At 37.4% G+C, this 17,847-nt stretch overlaps 1 protein-coding gene across 3 annotated transcripts in view; it reads right to left on the bottom strand.

Annotated features, from left to right (window-relative positions):
- Positions 1-15,604, bottom strand: part of THUMPD2 (THUMP domain containing 2) — a 48,603-nt gene extending 32,999 nt beyond the window's left edge. Inside the window, exons 1-5 of one of the 3 annotated variants that reach the window (XM_058551372.1) lie at positions 15,475-15,604; positions 7,983-8,118; positions 5,362-5,771; positions 4,338-4,415; positions 2,240-2,292 (exon numbers count right to left, since the gene is read on the bottom strand). In XM_058551372.1, the coding sequence (XP_058407355.1) occupies positions 2,240-2,292; positions 4,338-4,415; positions 5,362-5,771; positions 7,983-8,118; positions 15,475-15,600 (803 nt within the window). In that variant the 5' untranslated portion in view covers positions 15,601-15,604. The remainder of the gene's footprint in view (positions 1-2,239; positions 2,293-4,337; positions 4,416-5,361; positions 5,772-7,982; positions 8,119-15,474) is intronic. The other 2 variants (XM_058551370.1, XM_058551371.1) reach the window with 2 other exon arrangements.
- Between the last annotated feature and the right edge of the window lie 2,243 nt (positions 15,605-17,847).

The raw sequence follows: 17,847 nt of genomic DNA, 5'->3' as shown, positions 1-17,847 counted from the left end.
AGTTACTCTGTGGAGAAGGCAGAATTGAAGTCCACAGTTCTTACTCACTATGCTATGCTGTCCTAGGTGATGTAGCAGTGTGCACAGCTGTACACAGGTAATGTCCTAAAGAGCTACTGATATCCAAATGGTTCTTTACTGCAAAGAAAGCAGAGCTCTATTATGAAGAATGTCTTCAGGAACTACTAAGATATAAATTTTTATGTGCACCTCAAACTTCATAGCTGCTGTATCCTCTGTTTCATCACTTCTGACTTTCTTCTGCTGTCAGGGTCACCAGGTTGCAGTTTCTGATCGCCACTGTCACTTCCTGTCCACTGCTGTCTGCTGTTCAATTCTTCATACATCCTCCTTTCCTCACACACCAGGGAATTGTTCTTTTTAGCCAACACACATCATTGAGACTGATTCCATCCCTTGCTGCGATTGTCAAACTGACTAGTGACAGAGCATCTAATGATGCTCTTCTTATCTTATTTTCAGCCACTGCTCATTCAGGGTCTGAGTCTTAATTTTTAGATACATACCTTTTATTTGTAAACTTTTAGGTACATATTACCAGTTATTATTTGAGATGTCATAAATATGACTCCTTGAGTATGTCTAGCAAGCATTCAAATAATTGTAAATAAAATTTAACACCTTTTAAAAATATTTATATAAGAATGTATACATATATACTTGTTAATAATAAAAGAGCATGAAATTTAGCATTTTTATATATAATTAAAAATTAAACACTGGTTCCTTTATTTGATGCTAAGAATCTAAATACATCCGTGCTGCATTCAGTCAACACTGCTGAGGATGCAATGTTCCTCCTAAGTCAATATTCTAGACACTTAAACTCACCCTTTTCTAGGCCAAAGTGTTAAAAAATGTTTAACTACTTTAAGAATTCTTCTAAAAATATATTTCATATTTTACTGTTTTACTAGTCTTTCTTACCCTTATCTTGGTGACCATCAATAATTATAGTGGGTTGAAACGTGACCACCTTTCAGTTTCCCCCACCTTTTCTGTCAACTATTATAGAATTTTAAAAATCCAAATAGGCAAAATTGTTCAAATTAAAGTCAATCAGTTTTTACAAATATTTTATAGGACTTAGGGCCTGGGGCTTCAAAAGGCACTGGAGTAGGTGCACCTTTTAGGTGTAGGTGTAAGACAGTGGGTCAGGTTTGATCTGGGAGAACCTGGAAGGGATTGGGGTAGGTGGGAGCCAAAGGAAACCAACAGGGTATTGAGGCATGTAATTACCTCATGGGTGTGAAAGTGACAAGAAATATTATTTATTTAGCTCATGATTTTTGTAATCTAGAGGCTGGTGGAGGCTGCCATATGACGAGCACATAGCAAGAACTCAGTCATTCACATTTCTTGAACATCTACAATGTTCTCAGCACTGTGGTAATCAACTGCTATACCTCCTCATTTGATAAAAGCTATTACAATAACTTTAAATGTTCTTTTTTACATCCTGAGTCAGGCTTACACATGCATAAATGTGAGCTTAGGGGAGATGGGGTATACCCACAGGACTTTTATGGTTTTAAAAATATTCCGTGCCTGGAGTAACCTAGAAAAAGGGTATCTAAAACACTTTATACTATGTAAACAGGGTTATGCATATAAAATGTTTTGAAGCTGCCAACAATATCTATATGCTCCCAAGAAACTGAAAATCACTATTTTCATCAACCAGCTTCTTCCTTCCACTGCATCTAGAAAAGTACCTGCTGTACAACATGCGTTCAATAAGTATCTTTGAACAAGGAAATGCATCATTTGCATTTATTATTATTATAGCACCCAGCGTAACTAGGGAGATACCTGAAGAAAATTTTAAAAACTGGAAATACTCTCCCACAATAACAGAATAATGGCAATAAAATTTGGAGAATGTTCAAGGTAAATTTTAAAGAACTGTGCTGTATTTTCTATTTTAATTAAAACTCCAAGATGCCAATAGACTAAAAATTTCAGCTTAAATATGGGCCTGTGAAAATCATTAAATAATTAGGTATAATGTTCAGTATGAATTACATAATCAGTGGATTACTGTGATCAAATCATACCCACTAAGCTCCATGAAGGCTCTTCGCTGGCTCAAACAAAGACTTTGCCTTTAGCCTCCTCTGTTATATCAATGTTTCATATTATAACTAAAAAGCATACAGTTCTTAATTTTACAAACTCTCCTAAGGGAGAAACCTGAAACTTAGAATACAATATCTACCTGAACACTGGAATTCCCACCACAGAGTAAATGTCATTTAGATGTATAAAGATCTGAAAGAAAAAATACAGAAGTTAGAATGGAAGAGGAAATGCATTACCAAATTATTGACAATTTGAAAATTTCCATTTTGAACCTATATAACTTACATTTTATTAAGAAATTTTTATTTGTCATATTTGGAAAAATGTTCCATAATATTTTTTTCACGAGCAAAGGCAAAGTGAATTTTAAGTACATTTCATAGAAAAATTCTGAGGTCAATTTGGAATACAAGTTATATGGAGAATCATGTTATGAAGAACTCAAGATCAACCGTCTTCCTGGAGAGTCTCTGAATTATCCTAACTGGATCAGATTTTCAGCATTCTGGGTTAGGGAAGGTGGATTCCTAAATTCACCCTAATTCTAACCTCCAGTAAGACTTGAGGCCACACATGGCTATCACAGGCCAAATATACTTTCAGGGTAACAGAAAACTTTCCTCAGGCCAAATATATGGCAGCAAAGGTGACCTTTTCTCTCTTTACTATCAGTAGGAGAGCTTCTTCCTCTCTATTACCTGTCTTCTCTTAGGCCATAAAGAGGACTTCAATGTCTCAAGTTATAATTAGTAGCCCACATAAATTTTAAAAGTTAGAAACTTACTTTTGTAGTCTGAAAAGGTTTATGGAGTATTCTAACTCTGTTGTTTGAATTCAGGGACATTTGATTCCTGATATTTTCATCCTAAGGTTATTTTTAATGTATGCAGTTTCATCAGAATTATTCCAATATTGATAAAGTTTCATCAAGAAAACAATGATCTTGAATGTACTCCATTTAGTCAATTTAATTCCTTGATCACAACAGCTTAAATTTTCCAATTTTTTTATATTATTCATTTTAGCTAAATTATTTATTGGAATTAATTCTCTTCTATTTGAAATTTATAAAAGACATGATATACTGATGTTTTTATATATCAAATGCTAATAGCTTCTCCCTTTATAGGGAGAAGCTAATAGCTTCTCCCTATTAATTTTGCAGAACAAAAATGTTAAGATTTGATTCTTCTGTCAATTTTGGTCACAAATTTTACTACATGCAATTTTAGTGCTGTCAATTTTATTTTGTGTTGACTTCTTCCACCAATAATAGCTATTATTAATTTCATTAAATGGCTGATAGGAATTAAATTAGCTATATTTATTTATGAGCTAAACTATGAGAAAACTATAATTCTGACACAGTGAGATGGAGTCACGGGGAGATAGAGAGGAGGAGATCAGGAGAGTAGAAGATATGAGAACTGGACAGGGGGAGAGGAAAGGAAGACAAGCCCATATCAAAACAGTTTTCAGGTCAAAATATTTTTCATGACAGCAATAAAGGAAATAGACCAGGCATTACTTTTTAAAAGTGAAAAATAGCATATAAAAAAATTAAAAAATAAAACAACACAAAATGTTCTGATTTGGTCAGCTATTACTCCATTTAAAGCTATATAACAATAAATTTATGAATTAATGAACCATGAAAATGACTACCTGTCAAATATATGACATGGTTTTCAAAAAATAGTGGAGAACATTTTTTATAGCTAGTATTTGTTTCCCCATGTTAAGTGTTTTACTTTGGTCTAATTAAAACTAGTGTAACATCATTAAATTAATTTTGAAAACACAGAAAAAGGAAAACATAACCCCACAACCCTAACAAAGTCATATTAACACACTATTGAATTTTGTGCAAGCCTTTTTGTTTTCTGTTCTTTTTTTAAAAAAACATTAGTTAGAATTTCTGATTACAGACACTTTGTTATGTATTATAGTGATTGTAGAGAGCATCTCTGCAACCTTATAACCAAAGCTTTTAGTTCAACTGTGACAAAACAATTCCATTCCAAAATGTCCTATTTGAGTAAGACATTTTCATAGTGACAACTACTAGCGAATTATCTGCACTATTCTACTGCTAAAGAGAAAACAGACTGTGGATCCACGCAGACATGCTTTTTAAAACTCTAAAGCAAAACTGAAAAGTACAGTAAGACTAGCTGACATTGTCTTTAAAGAATTACATTATAAACATATAAAATAAAATGAACAGTCAGTACCTCCAAATTTGGATTCCTCAAATCTGCTTTCCATCCAAACTGTTTCATAAGGGCAATTCCAATTACTCTTCCTACCTCCTAGAAAAGCAGCAAGTATGGAAAAGATAAGAATACTAAAAATAAAAATTCTAAGTTTAAATGTAAGCAAAAACTAACAGAGCCTGTATGAAAATCGAGTGAGACTATCTGATAATAACTTAGGGTTACAATGTTAAAGTATTACACAAAGCATTTTCTATTCCGGCAATAAGGTTGTCTTTTACCTCGTCCACCTCCCAACACATCCTACAGCATTACTGTCTACTCACGTGTGATCTCTATTCTTGTAATTTTAGATACATGAAACAACCAGATCATGACCTGATAAATATGGTCATTCTGAGTTTTAGGAAATAGATGCAAGCTCAAAGATTAACTATTTTAGCTACTGTAATCCTATATGTTTAAAAATTACCAGATGAGTAGCATTAGACTCAAACTTTAGGGTTTGTCTGATTTTAAGGTTGGCCAAGGTACCCAGACCTATGCCCTTTATATCACTAAAATTTGTAAAGGGAAACCGATAGGTATTTTGAAGTTTGTGGTGTTCGCTCTCCCCTAGTCAGTTGAGGCCTTGAGTGCGTTTGTGTCTTTGCAGTCTGAGTCCTGGTGACACTCATCCATGCAGGTCCCGGTGCAGAGTAATCACTCAATAAATACAGAACTGAACGAGGAGAAAACCAAAAAGCTTAGGACCATGATATTAGGATTTCCAGATGTGAAGGATATCTATGAATTTAAAGAAACTTTTAGGGAGAAAGTAAAAGGAGGTCGTTACATGGAATGGCACACTATTCCTCTTAAGCATCTGAGGTCAAGTTAAGAAGGCAAGTGCATTCTTAGAGAGATTTAATTATATGAGATTAGGCCTAGTTATCTGCCTGGGCCTAGTTATCTATTCTGTGAAAGGTGTTCATCTCAATTCAAATCTCAAGAGTAAAGAAGTCTTTTAGACAATGGGAGCCCGCTTTGGAGGTAAGCGTACCTGTGCAGGGAAGGCCTTTGCAATAGCTCCACTGCAGCGGCAAGAAACTCTGAAAGTCAAGTCGCTCTGGTTACGAGCAGCTGCCGCTTTTGCTACATCACTCTCAAATTCTTCTTGAAATTGTTCTCTCTCAGTGATAAAGTCTCCTTGCTCCAGTATTTCTTCTTCTATTTGTTTTTCCAGCTGGCATTCTCTATTCTCTTGTATCTCTTCCATTTGTTCTGTTTTTAATTTCTTAGCAAGGATGATGTCATTTTCTTCCACGTTTCTTTTTAGTGGGTTAGCATCTCTTTGAGAAAGTTTTTCCTTTTTTGCATCAACATCAAGAAGATTTTTCCAAATTGAAATGGCATTCAACCAGCTTTCAGGATCATCATTTATAAGTCTTTGCATTTCATTATATATTTTTCCTAGAAAAATAAAATCTCAGTTTATCCTATATATTGAAGTTTTTAAGACAGTCTGTTACACTCATCACCCCCAAATTCCATTACCTTTATTTCTTTAAAAGAAGTTTTATTAAATCACTACGTGAATAGTGACTTCACTTTCATCTGGAATTTATATAATTTACCATAAGAATATTGTGCAGAATAAAGTTCATTCTTATATTCCATACTTAACATGAAAACTAAAACCCCACAGGGCTGGCCCGGTGGCGTAGTGGTTAAGTTTGTGCGTTCCGCTTCGGCGGCCAGGGGTTTGCAGGTTCGGATCCCAGGCATAGACCTATGCACCGCTTATCAAGCTGTGCTGTGGCGGCATCCCACGTATAACGTAGGGGAAGATGGGCATGGATGTTAGCCCAGGGCCAATCTTCCTCAGCAAAAGGAGGAAGACAGGCAACAGATGTTAGCTCAGGGCTAATCTTCCTCACACACACAAGAAAAAAAACTATAACCCCATAGAATTATCATATACTTTAGCAAGATCATTTGTCCTATGATAATGTATTTATCTCTTCAATATATGCATAGACCTACAGTGTGTATCAACCCTTGAAATAATGCTGATCTTGCCTATAAAAATTAAGTTTAAAAAAACAGAGTAAATGGCAAAACACAAAGCTCAGAAACAGAGCAACTGAGTCTTGGGATCATTTGAGACCATACAATATTAGCATACATAATAAAATGAGTTTCCATAAAGTAACACTTCCAATACACAACCCATTCATAACTTACAGACTGCCAGCATGCTCAATAAAATGTAATTTTTTCTTGATGAACAAGGGTCATCAAGATGACCCAAGAGTAATTCCTGTAGTTCTCTAAGATGAGAGTGTGTGGAATATTGGGATGAAATTACATTGACCCCACAGTGTAATACCTTAGGATTTGCTTTTAAAACAATTTTCTGTCCTGTCTTGATTTCTTGCCATTTGTATCTTTCTTGACACAGTTTATTTATTTATTTTGTGAGGAAGATCAGCCCTGAGCTAACATCCATGCTAATCCTCCTCTTTTTGCTGAGGAAGACCGGCTCTGAGCTAACATCTATTGCCAATCCTCCTCCTTTTTTTTTTCCCCCAAAGCCCCAGTAGATAGTTGTATGTCATAGCTGCACATCCTTCTAGTTGCTCTATGTGGCACGCGGCCTCAGCATGGCCGGAGAAGCAGTGCGTCGGTGTGCGCCTGGCATCCGAACCCGGGCCGCTAGTAGCAGAGTGCGTGCACTTAACCGCTAAGCCACGGGGCCGGCCCTTGACACAGTTAGTTAGTTAGCTAGTTAGTTAGTTTATTTATTTATTTATTTATTTATTTGGATTTTCCATATCCTTTAATGAACTGCAAATATATTAACAGAAAAGACTCCCCCCCACAAGATTGTACAATTTCTGAAATAAGTCAGGAAAAGCAAAAAGAAGACAAAAATTACATTGTTTCAATGCAAATAGAACACACACATCACACCCACACTTGCATTTTCCCAGGTTTTCACAAAGAAAATGGGTCACCATATTTCTCAAGTTTATTAAAGACTATATGATTACACGATCTTTTGTGTGCAATCAGCAATCACAATGAAGTTTAAGGCAATGTTTAATCCAGCAGGGTCTGACCCTTTTTTGTTGCTTTTATCAAGCTCCTTAAACTATTTTAGCAGCATATTTATAAAATTAGGGAGTGGACAGGATATCTCTCAAGGCCTCTTTAACTACGATGCTTTATAAATAAGTGTAAGTTTATTCAAAATATTTAAGGTCTCCAAAATGGGAAATTTTACTATGTAGTATTTTTCCAATTATATCACTCATCAGTTAAAATTTACAAGGTGAGGATTTTAACCAATTTATTAAAACAATGCAATGGGCTATTATATGCTCCTAAATCTAAATAAATGCAACTGACCATACATATCTCTAGAGAAGGTGTCTGATCATAATTCTCAAGGAAGAAATGTGACTTAGGACACTGAAATCTCAGAAGACAGGCAGCAGATTGCAAAGAGAAGAGACAATTAGATGATAATATTCAGGAAATACAGAAAAGTACATAATTAATGATCCCATAGGTATGAATGAATCTTAAAAATGTGAAATGGCTACATGTCAATTATCAAGCAGAAAACTTCAGAGTACAATATATCATGTGGGTAAAAGCAATAGGTATACACCGTACCTTTACTTACAGAAGAAACAGTAAATGGAAATTGCTTTTTAATCAGCAAAAATAATCTTTCTGCAGATTTTAATTTTTTCAGCATATTCAAGTTAGAACAGGTAGTGAAAAATACTTTTCCTGAAATATATTCAACCTAGAGACAGAAAAAATAGATATTAATGTAGTCCAGTGTCAGAGAAAGAATTATTTCCCTTCCCCCCTCTAATGAATTAAAACATAGCATCTAGATTAATAATAATAAAAATGACCATTTTCGAAGTATCTACAACTTGACGACACTGTATTAGGCATTCTGAATACATTTTTCCGCCTTATCCTTATAACAACCCTCTAAGGTGGATTTTATCATCCTCCCTTTACAGACTAGGAAACTGAGGCCTAGGTAGGTTAAATAATTTGTATCTAGGCACATAGTCAGTGACCAAGATCACAATCTATGTTATGCTACCTTCTGTAAAGTGTGTGTCCATGCATGTGTGTGCACACACACTACTATAAAAATAGAACACAAAATACTCAGTAATTATATTACCAAATTTCACAAACTATTTGAAAGTGGGCAAAGGAAAGGTATAATAGATAGGACAAATTAGGTGTCTAGCCCAAGGTTAACACCATCAGCAGGTATTTGTTAAACACCTACCTTGTGGTCTACCAGGAAGCATACAGCATATATCCTAAAGATGAATAATAATGTAATAGACATACATTGACATATGAATTAAAATGTAAAATTTCTAAGACAATAACTTGAATTGAACCCAGAAGGAAACTTAATAATTAATATAATAAATGCATTGACAATCTGTAGGTACAATAAGCAGCACTGAATATGGAAGCTATCATTAGAAAAGTCTTGGGGAAGAATCCTGTAAGATTTGGGGAGAGGGATTCCAACAAAAGAACAAAGAGCAAGATGCAGAGGTGGGAGTGACAACCTGGCTGAAGTAAGGTATAAGTCAGCATGGCAACCTGCTGTGTTAGGCTGACGGAGTGTCAGATGGACGAATGGTGTAGTTCAGGCCAGCCTGATAAATCGTCATGAGATTTGGAGTACCACAGATGGTAATGGTCAACCACTATAGACTTTTGATGAAAACTGTGACAGCACTGAATTAGCTGGCAGAAAAAACTACTTGGGAAGAGGTATAAAGGATCGAGCGTAGAATGTGATGCTCGAGGGGGAACTAGGTTACTGAGGTGGAAATAATGAGACACTTGGCTGTGGGAATTGGAAAACAGACAGAAGCAAGAAATATGCATCAAACAGAAAGAGGCTTTGGGGACAGGATGGATATGTGGTAAAAGTTGGGGAAGAACGGAAAATTAAGAGCACTGACTCAGAGAGAGTCTAATGAGGGATGGCAAATGGTGCTCAATACCAATGGAATCCTAAACCTTTTTGGTCAACCCAACCCCCTTAAGTTCAGGATGGATGTGGATTGTCCTAGAATTCTCCTTTCAGCAGTGCCCATGGGCTGCCTAACATGGTTCTGAGTCATCTCCTAGAACTGAGGCAACAGGGAATTTGGGGTATCTCATGTGTTTAGGCAGCTCAATGGGAACTTGAACTCCGGGTATTTTTCTGTTTTTTTAAATCTGATATGGTCTAATTAAGCTTTGGGGATGGTTATTTCTGGGGTTATCACTCTAGCTGGATGAAGAAGAATCTCTGCCGAGGAAGTCTTCGGTTGACATCAATTAAAACCCCAATACTTCCAGTTATAAGATTAACAAGTTCTGGGGATCTAATGTACAGCATGGTAATTAACAGCTAATAATACTGTATTATATACTTGAAAGTTGCTAAGAGAGTAGATCTTAAAGTATTCTCAGCACAAAAAAGTAATGGTAATTATGTGATGGGATGGAGGTGTTAGCTACTGCTATGGTAATCATTCTGCAATCTGTAAGTGTTTCAAATCAACATGTTGTACACCTTAAACTTACATAATATGTTATATGTCAATTATATCACAATAAAGCTGGAAAAATAAATAAAAATAAAACCAAATAGCTTAGGCACCAGCAATGCAGCTGACCAAGATAGACAGAGGAAGTAGGGAATGAGAAGAATGTTTAGGAATCAATATTTAAGGGGACAAGGAAGTAACTAAAATAAGAACTTCTGGTTTCTAGAGTTTCTTTCTTTCTTGTTACAAAGGTGACATTTTCCCACTAAAGTCAAAACTAAATATATACCTCAAAATGCTTAAAACTTAAAAACAAAGTTTTAAAAAGTAAATTTTTAAAAATTTAGACTTTATGTTACTTGAAATAAAAATATAGCTGATATTAAAGACATCACAAAACAAGTTAACAGACATGAAATACCTTGCCAAGATTCTGGGGGAAATGAAATAAATATTTTACTGAAACTGTATGGTTTTAAGATTCAAGTCCTATAAATAAACTGACGCAAACATCTAGACCAGTGATTTTAATCTAAGTAGTCAATGATCTAGACATTAATTTATAGTTATTTAATTGTACAAAGATCTTTTCTTTCCTTACTTATTTGAATACCAAGGGAAACATTTTATCCAATGAACTTCCTCTAAAAATATCATCTATTTTTAAGAGGACCTAAAAGGTTTAATTTATTTGGGGTGTCAAATTATAAGAATAATATGTGTTGAGGCATTAAAATGCTAAATACATTCTCAAAACCAAAAGCAACCTTATTTTCTTTATTTAAAAATTAACATAAGGCCTACATTCCTTTTATAAGTAATAAGCATGTAATCAGAAGTAGTTTACTAAATTGTATAACAGTCACTGTGAAAATCAGATAATCATATCTATGAATGCACTTTAACAGTTTATTCCTTGTGAAGGTATTATATCTTAAAGCAGTAGGGAAAATGAATTCTGATGCTTATAATCTCAAAAATCGCTGAAGCTAGTCTTACCCTTTCTCTTTAGCTTATTGCTTATAACTGATCATATTCAATGACAATACTTAGGGAGAAATGTGGCATTTTAGGATATTTCATCCTAACATTTATTACTTGAAAATTTATTTACATATACAATCTAGATTTTTTTTCCATTTGGAACTAAATCATAACTAAATGTCTAAAACCAGCTGTTTTTATGTCTAATACTTCTGAAGATGAAATAACAGCCTTTATTAAAGTAAAAACAGCTCTGTTATCGGCTGGCATATCTAAACAGTTAGCATTTTTGCCTTTCTTTTAAAATTCAGGGATTCAAGTCTAACACAAAGATTAAAAGTGTAAGTCTAGGCAAAAACGTATAGTAATATAGGGAGATATCAAAGTTTTCCTAATTCTACAGATGTCATTTCATTTCAGAATTAATTTTAAAGTGCTAAGTGAAGAGCTGAGGTGGTGTGTGAGTTTTTTTGGTTCACTTTAGAAGAGAGAATTAAAAAATATATTTTACTTAATTTTTAGAAAGGCATTCACTCTACAAGGAATGAAGAGAATCTTCAAAAAAATCAGCCTTATTCAACCACCCTAGTAAATGAAATAACTATGAAATACCTTGACTATCTGCTTAGCCCTACCCTACTAGCATCTATCATCATGACCCAATAAAAAAGTAAAAATTGGTTGGCTTATTCATGACTTGGGTTAATAGTCTTTGCTTTGCGAGTTAATAAAGACTGATTAATCAATTGACAGGGCCTTTCTGGCTAGCTGGCATTAGGGCCACTTCTACTATATCAAATTTTATCTTAAAAAGAACTGTTCCTATTGTTATAATAAAGCTCAATATTTAATATGTTAAAACATTGTTACGAAAGCAAAGCTTAATTTTTCCCAATATATTTATTTAAAGTGGTCTAAGTAAAAAATATATAATGTATATATATAAAATATATCACATATATAAAAAATATTTATATAATAAAATTAAATATTTTACAATACCAGGAACCTATAAAGAAGTTTGCCCCACCACCAGGAGGAAAAAAATCAAACCTGAATCTAGATACAACTTAAGAGATTCCAACTTACAGGAAATACAGAGGATAGAGGAACAAGTTAAACCACACCGTGGAGAAGCAATTGGCAACATCTAGACCAGGGGAAAAGCCAGCAGTGCCGCCCAACAACTTTCTGTGATGACGAAAATGTTCCATAAGCTGTGCTCTCCAATACACTCACCACCAGCACAAGTGGCTTCTGAGAACTTGAAATGTGACCAATGTGCCTGAGAAAGTGAATTTTTTATTTTACTTAATTTTAATTAAAATAGCCACTGTGGCTGATGATCCGATTGGACAGTACAGCTCTAGACTAGGGGTCAGAAAACTAGGCTTGGTGAACTAAGGATGGTTTTTACATTTTAAAGGGATGTAAAAACAATAACACAAAGAACATGTAACCAACACAGCAAAGTGATCCACATACGTGATCCACATACGTGATCCACAGATAATCAAATATTTATTATCTGGCCTTTTACAGAAAAAGTTAGCCGACCCTTGCTCTAGACCATAGGACAAACAACCAGCTTCTTTAATAAATTGCGAGGGGAAAAAAGAGAGATGGAAGGAAACTCTATAGATTGAAAGAGATTTAAAAAAAATAACACAGACTTAAAAGAATATCAGCCAATCACAATGTGTGGACCTTATTTGAATCCTGATTCAAATACACAAACTTAAAAACAAAAGTGACATTTATGAGACAAGTTGAAATTTGAACACTGACTAGATATTTGATGATAAGGAATTATTAATTTTTAGACGTGATAACAATATTGTGGTTTATATTTTTAAAAAGATCCATTACATGTATTTTTTCTTTTGTATTATACTATATATGCCATAAAAGAGTCCTTCTATTATAGATATACAAGCAAATATTTACAGATCAAGTGACATCTGAGATTTGCTTCAAAATAATATGGGATGGGTAGTGGGAGGGGTGTGAATAGAGCAGAATTCACCATGAGTTGATTGTTGTTGCAGCTGGCTAATGAGTAGTGAGAATCATCACACTAATTTTGTCTACTTTTGTATATGTTTGAAATTCTCCATGATAAAAAGCTAAACAGAAGATAGGATATTTTCTATTGCAAGCTGTGTGTTAGAGGAATCACCTACATCAGAGTCACCTGGGAGGGGAGAAAGGTTGCAAGTTAAAATGCAAACACCTGAGCTTATCCTCAGCCCTACTGAAAGAAAAACTTCTGGGGGTGGCAACCAGGGATATGCATTTTCAACAAGCTCCCTAGGTGATTCTTACGTTCACTAAAATTGGAAAAACACTGATTAGAGCAGAGTGATTACTCCGTAAAAGTAAAGTCACTTCTGAATTAATTAGTTTTGTAAATTCAGATTTTACAATATTAATTTTCTTGAAGTGAACCAAAGTTTCTAATAAACTCTCGTCATTGCAAGAATCATTTTAAGTATTCCTGTGAAACTCATTCTTTGGGGACATTTATTGAGCACCTACTATTTGCCAGATGCCGTGATATACGTGCTATCCATCTTTACCTCAAGGACTGCACTAATCCTTTAAAGTAGGTATTATTATCTCTTTTATATCCAAGGAAAGTGAGGCTCAGAAATTTGAGTAATTTGCCCAAATTTAAAACTCTGTTAACGGGAGATGTAAGAATCGAACACGTCTTTTGACTCTAAAGCCGACATACACTCTATACCATGCTGTTACAGAAATAACCTGCATCCAATGCTCCAGGGCAGTTTCCCGTGGGGATTTAGCAGTGGTAAAGCACATGGGCTTCGAAGCAAGGAAGATTCAGATACCAGTCCCAGCTCCACCACTTAGCAACAGTTTTCTCTTTATTTCTTTGTAAAATGGAGGTAAAAATGACGATTATCACATAGGATTCTTTTGAGGATTAAATCACATCACGTGCATAAAGTGTCTGACACATTTTAATTGCTTAATATTTATCTAACATTTGTTAGATGCTATCATCATTATTTCAGGATCGCCTTAGCTTTGAGAGATTATATAAGTGAAACTGGGGTGGAATTTCAGGGGTTATTTGTTCAGATCCCATTTCCAGGCATATCTATCCTTAAAACACACACAATCAAAATATGGAAATTCCCAAATCTCTCGGCATTTAATTCTCCTCATTGGCAAGAAGTTTTTCCCTTTCATTAACTGAATTTTTTTGCTGTGATTAAAATCCATCCCCCCACCCTCCACCTCATTTCATCTTTAGAGAAGATGGAGAACAAGCAGAGAGGGTCTTTCTTCTTTCTAATAATCCGACATTCTCCGACTGGGTCAAGCCTTCTATTTTCCATACCAAGAACTGTAAGTTAACACCAAAAAAAAAAAAAAAAAAATCAGTGCAGCAGGATGTCACGGCCACACAGTGGTCAAGGAACTGGACACAGGTGCCAGCCTGCCCGGGGTTGAACATGCCTATCCTCATGCCTGACATCACAGACAGCTTGGGTTTGAACCTCAGCTCTGCCATTTTCCGGTTACCGCACCTGAATAATTTACTTGATTTACCTGTGCTTCATTCTCCTTTTCTGTTAAAAGTGGAGCCTGCCTTATAAGGCTGTTGGGGAAATTAAGCAAGTGAATACAGAGTAAGGACCTAAGAACACGTGTCTGACATAATAAATGCTCAAGCAATGTTTGCAGTTGTTGTTATTCTTTTTAGATTAGCTACATTCAATACTCTATTAAATTCTGTGACCGAAACCACAAATGGCAGGTAGTCTAAGAAGACTGATGCCATTCTTTATGACCCCCTCTCACCTCCTCTCCCCCCAAGCTCCTCATCGCAGAAACTCCTTTTGTGGGCTTCCAACGCTGTAGGAGCTGTGGGAATGGAGCGGTCCATTTCATTTCGGAAGCTTTCCTCTCCAAAAACATCATTCACACTGTCATATATACTGGTCACTTTTACTATTACATCTTTTTCCTCTGCTTTCAAGAAACCAGCTCAGCATGTTCTAGAACCTAAACTTACGTTTAAAACCTTGTTCATTTCATTGAAACGAAGATAAATACCGGCAACTGTTAACTTCCTCCGGAAGTCGGACTAGGAGGCCTCCACGAGTATACTATTTTTCTAGCTACTATTTACTGTGTTTAGGTGTACTTTACATACCCCATACCATTTAGTCCTCACGACAATCCTATGAGGTAAATACAACGACTGTCAGGAAACTGACGAGAGTCAAGTAACTGAACCTGAAGATTATATCTGCGTTTAAAGGATGGAGAAAGGATTCTAACTCTCACAAGTCTAATTACAGGCACGATCAAATACTTTTAAAGAATCTAGGAAATAACTTGCCTTAACCCCCCTTTTATAGAAACTTCAGCCGCGACAGATGTGCGGCAACAGATGCGTGGGGACTAACGACTGGCAGTTGTTTCTAGCCGCCAGCAGAACTCCCCGCCTCGGTGGGTCCGGGGCTGAGAGCGGGGCTCGCGTCGCCTTCCCCGTGCGCGGCGGGGGGCCGGCAGGGACGCCCTCCTTCCCGCCCGGGCGCGCAGCGAGGCAGACTCACCTGCGTGGCCGCCAGCCGCGCCCGCACCTCCCGCATCAGGAAGGGCTCCAGACCGCGGCCCGCCGTGCAGAAGAAGCGGGCGCCCGCTGCAGGCCCGGAGCCTGCATCTCTCGGCACTGCCGCCATGGCGGCTCGGGCGCGGTCCCGCGGCTCGGGGGGGGGGGGGGTCACGTGGCCTCGGGCGCGCGCGGCGCGTTCCCGCGCTCCCGGAGGCGGCGCGCAGGGCCCGGAGGGCGGGGTGGGGCCAAAGGCGGGCGCTGGCAGGGAGAGCCCGAGAGGGTAGGGTCGATTCAGAGGGGTGGCTGTGTGTCTTCTTGGCTAGCTACTTGGAACCTTCTTGATTTGGCGTCTGGAATTACTTAGAAAAATAGGTGGAAGGGATATAATTGGGATATATAAAAGGGATATAAGATATCATCTAATCCATCTGCGTTATTTTTCAGATTAAGGAAATTGATGCCTAGAGAGGCCAAGGGACAGCGAGTTAGTGGCACAGCTGAGGCAGGAACCGAGACTTATTAATTAATATCTAGTATAATGAACTTTCTTCCATTCCTCCCAACTCTCCCCTCTCCTTCATCCCTCCCCACTACTCTCCTCACATAAGGAGCCCCGTCTTCACCAAGAATTGGGCCCAAACTGGGAATCCCCAGGACCAAGAGCAGAAATTCCCACTATCCAACAAAACGTCTTTATGTGCGTGAAACAGGTTACAGTTCTTGGACTACTTAGTTAACCATCAGGATAATGAATGCGCCATCCAGTCTGGGCCACTTGATTTGATTGTCTCAACAGTATTTGAAGGGATTTTGTTTTTAACTCTGAATTTTAAATTGGCAATGAAAAGATTACTTGAGAAAAATAGAATCCATACTACAAAATGAACAGCATTAAATTGTTCTATGGTTACATATTGGATCAGATATATAGAAACTATTAAATGAATCACTATCTCTCTGGCAAGTGCCTTCCATGTGCTTCACAATGTGATCCCAAGGTGGATAACAGGATACCTCCCGCCTCTCCCCCTAGCCCCTCCCCAGCTCATGGTCTACTGGGGCAGTATCATGAAAATTCTTATGGAGTCATGTAACACGAGCTTTTCAAAGGTTTGGTCCTAAGACTTCTTTTCAGATCCTTTCATTTTGGTAATTCTTTTCTGTTGTTTTCCTCCAGAGTTATGTTCTCATTCTCTTGGCAGTTGCCATAGCTCACTCCAACTTCTCTATACCTTGGAGTTCCTGACTCTCAAATCTGTCTGGGGAGACCCAAGAAACCTCTAGTACTTCCCACATTCTGTACCCGAGATGGTAAGCAGGCAGACATAATGTGTCCTATTCAGTGCAACAAATACTGGACGGCTACTCTGTGCTAGACATCACACTAAGTCTTGAGGGTACAAAGGTGAGTGAGCAAGAGTCTGGACTTCAAGGCACTTAGAGGGTGGTGAGATTGATTTAGCAAGGATTGATTTACCCAGGATGCTATGGAAGCACCAAGAGGCAGCAGGAAGAGCTTCCTGCAGAGAATCACTTCTGAGCCAAGCCTTGAAGGATGTATAAGAGTTAAATGACTCATTGGGAATGGGGGATGGGAGGACGGTTGTAGTAATGGTGTAGCGTTTCGGGTAGAAGGAGCAGCAGATGCCAATGTGAGTGTGAGTGTGTGTGTATGTGTGTGTGTGGGGGGGGACAGGAAGGCCACAACAGCGGTTGGGTGTTATTAGAGCATAAATTATATAAGTTGAGAAGCCGATAGAGATAAAGGTAAAGAGGTGGGTAGGGGCCGGGTTACGGCAGTGCTCCCCAAGGCAGATGAAGAAATGACCTCTCCAGCCTAGGGCTGGCCAGCAACGTGCTCTCCTGGACAGAACCACAGCTGAGCTGGGCCTGCAGTCCTGCAGAGCCAGTCTTCCCCTTACATTCCTCTCTGTTCCCTTCCTCTGTTGTCCTTCTCCCTCCGAGAGCCTTTGGTCAGCAAGGTGAGGGGCTTCTCTTGTTCCTGTTGGGGGTCAAGTGCTTTTGCTCACCTTTGGACCCTGCTGCAAGCACAGGACTTCCACCAATGCCTTTCACACAATGCTTGAGGTGAGGTGAAGTAACTGGAGCTCTGCCTTTAAGGAGAAAATAACTGGTTTTCTGAGAGGAGAGTTGCCTGGAATTTTCTCCCCATTACTCAAATACTCTTTCCTCCGTCATTTCTGCTTCTCTTTAAAAAATGTCTCCATTAAAAAAGAACCACTGATCCCTAAAGATGTTTAGCATATCCAGCTGAGTTTTGCTGTTTGAATGTTGCATGTTCAACGTGTAGGAAGTTAGAAGTCAGCAGGGGCAATTTTGAACAGGTACACTTTTAAGTGGAGGGTTTTAGGAA

The sequence above is a fragment of the Diceros bicornis genome, chromosome 12 (genome assembly GCF_020826845.1).
Source record: "Diceros bicornis minor isolate mBicDic1 chromosome 12, mDicBic1.mat.cur, whole genome shotgun sequence".
Taxonomy (NCBI): domain Eukaryota; kingdom Metazoa; phylum Chordata; class Mammalia; order Perissodactyla; family Rhinocerotidae; genus Diceros; species Diceros bicornis.
Note: the sequence above shows the minus strand (reverse complement) of the source record. Positions and strands in the feature narration are given on the sequence as shown.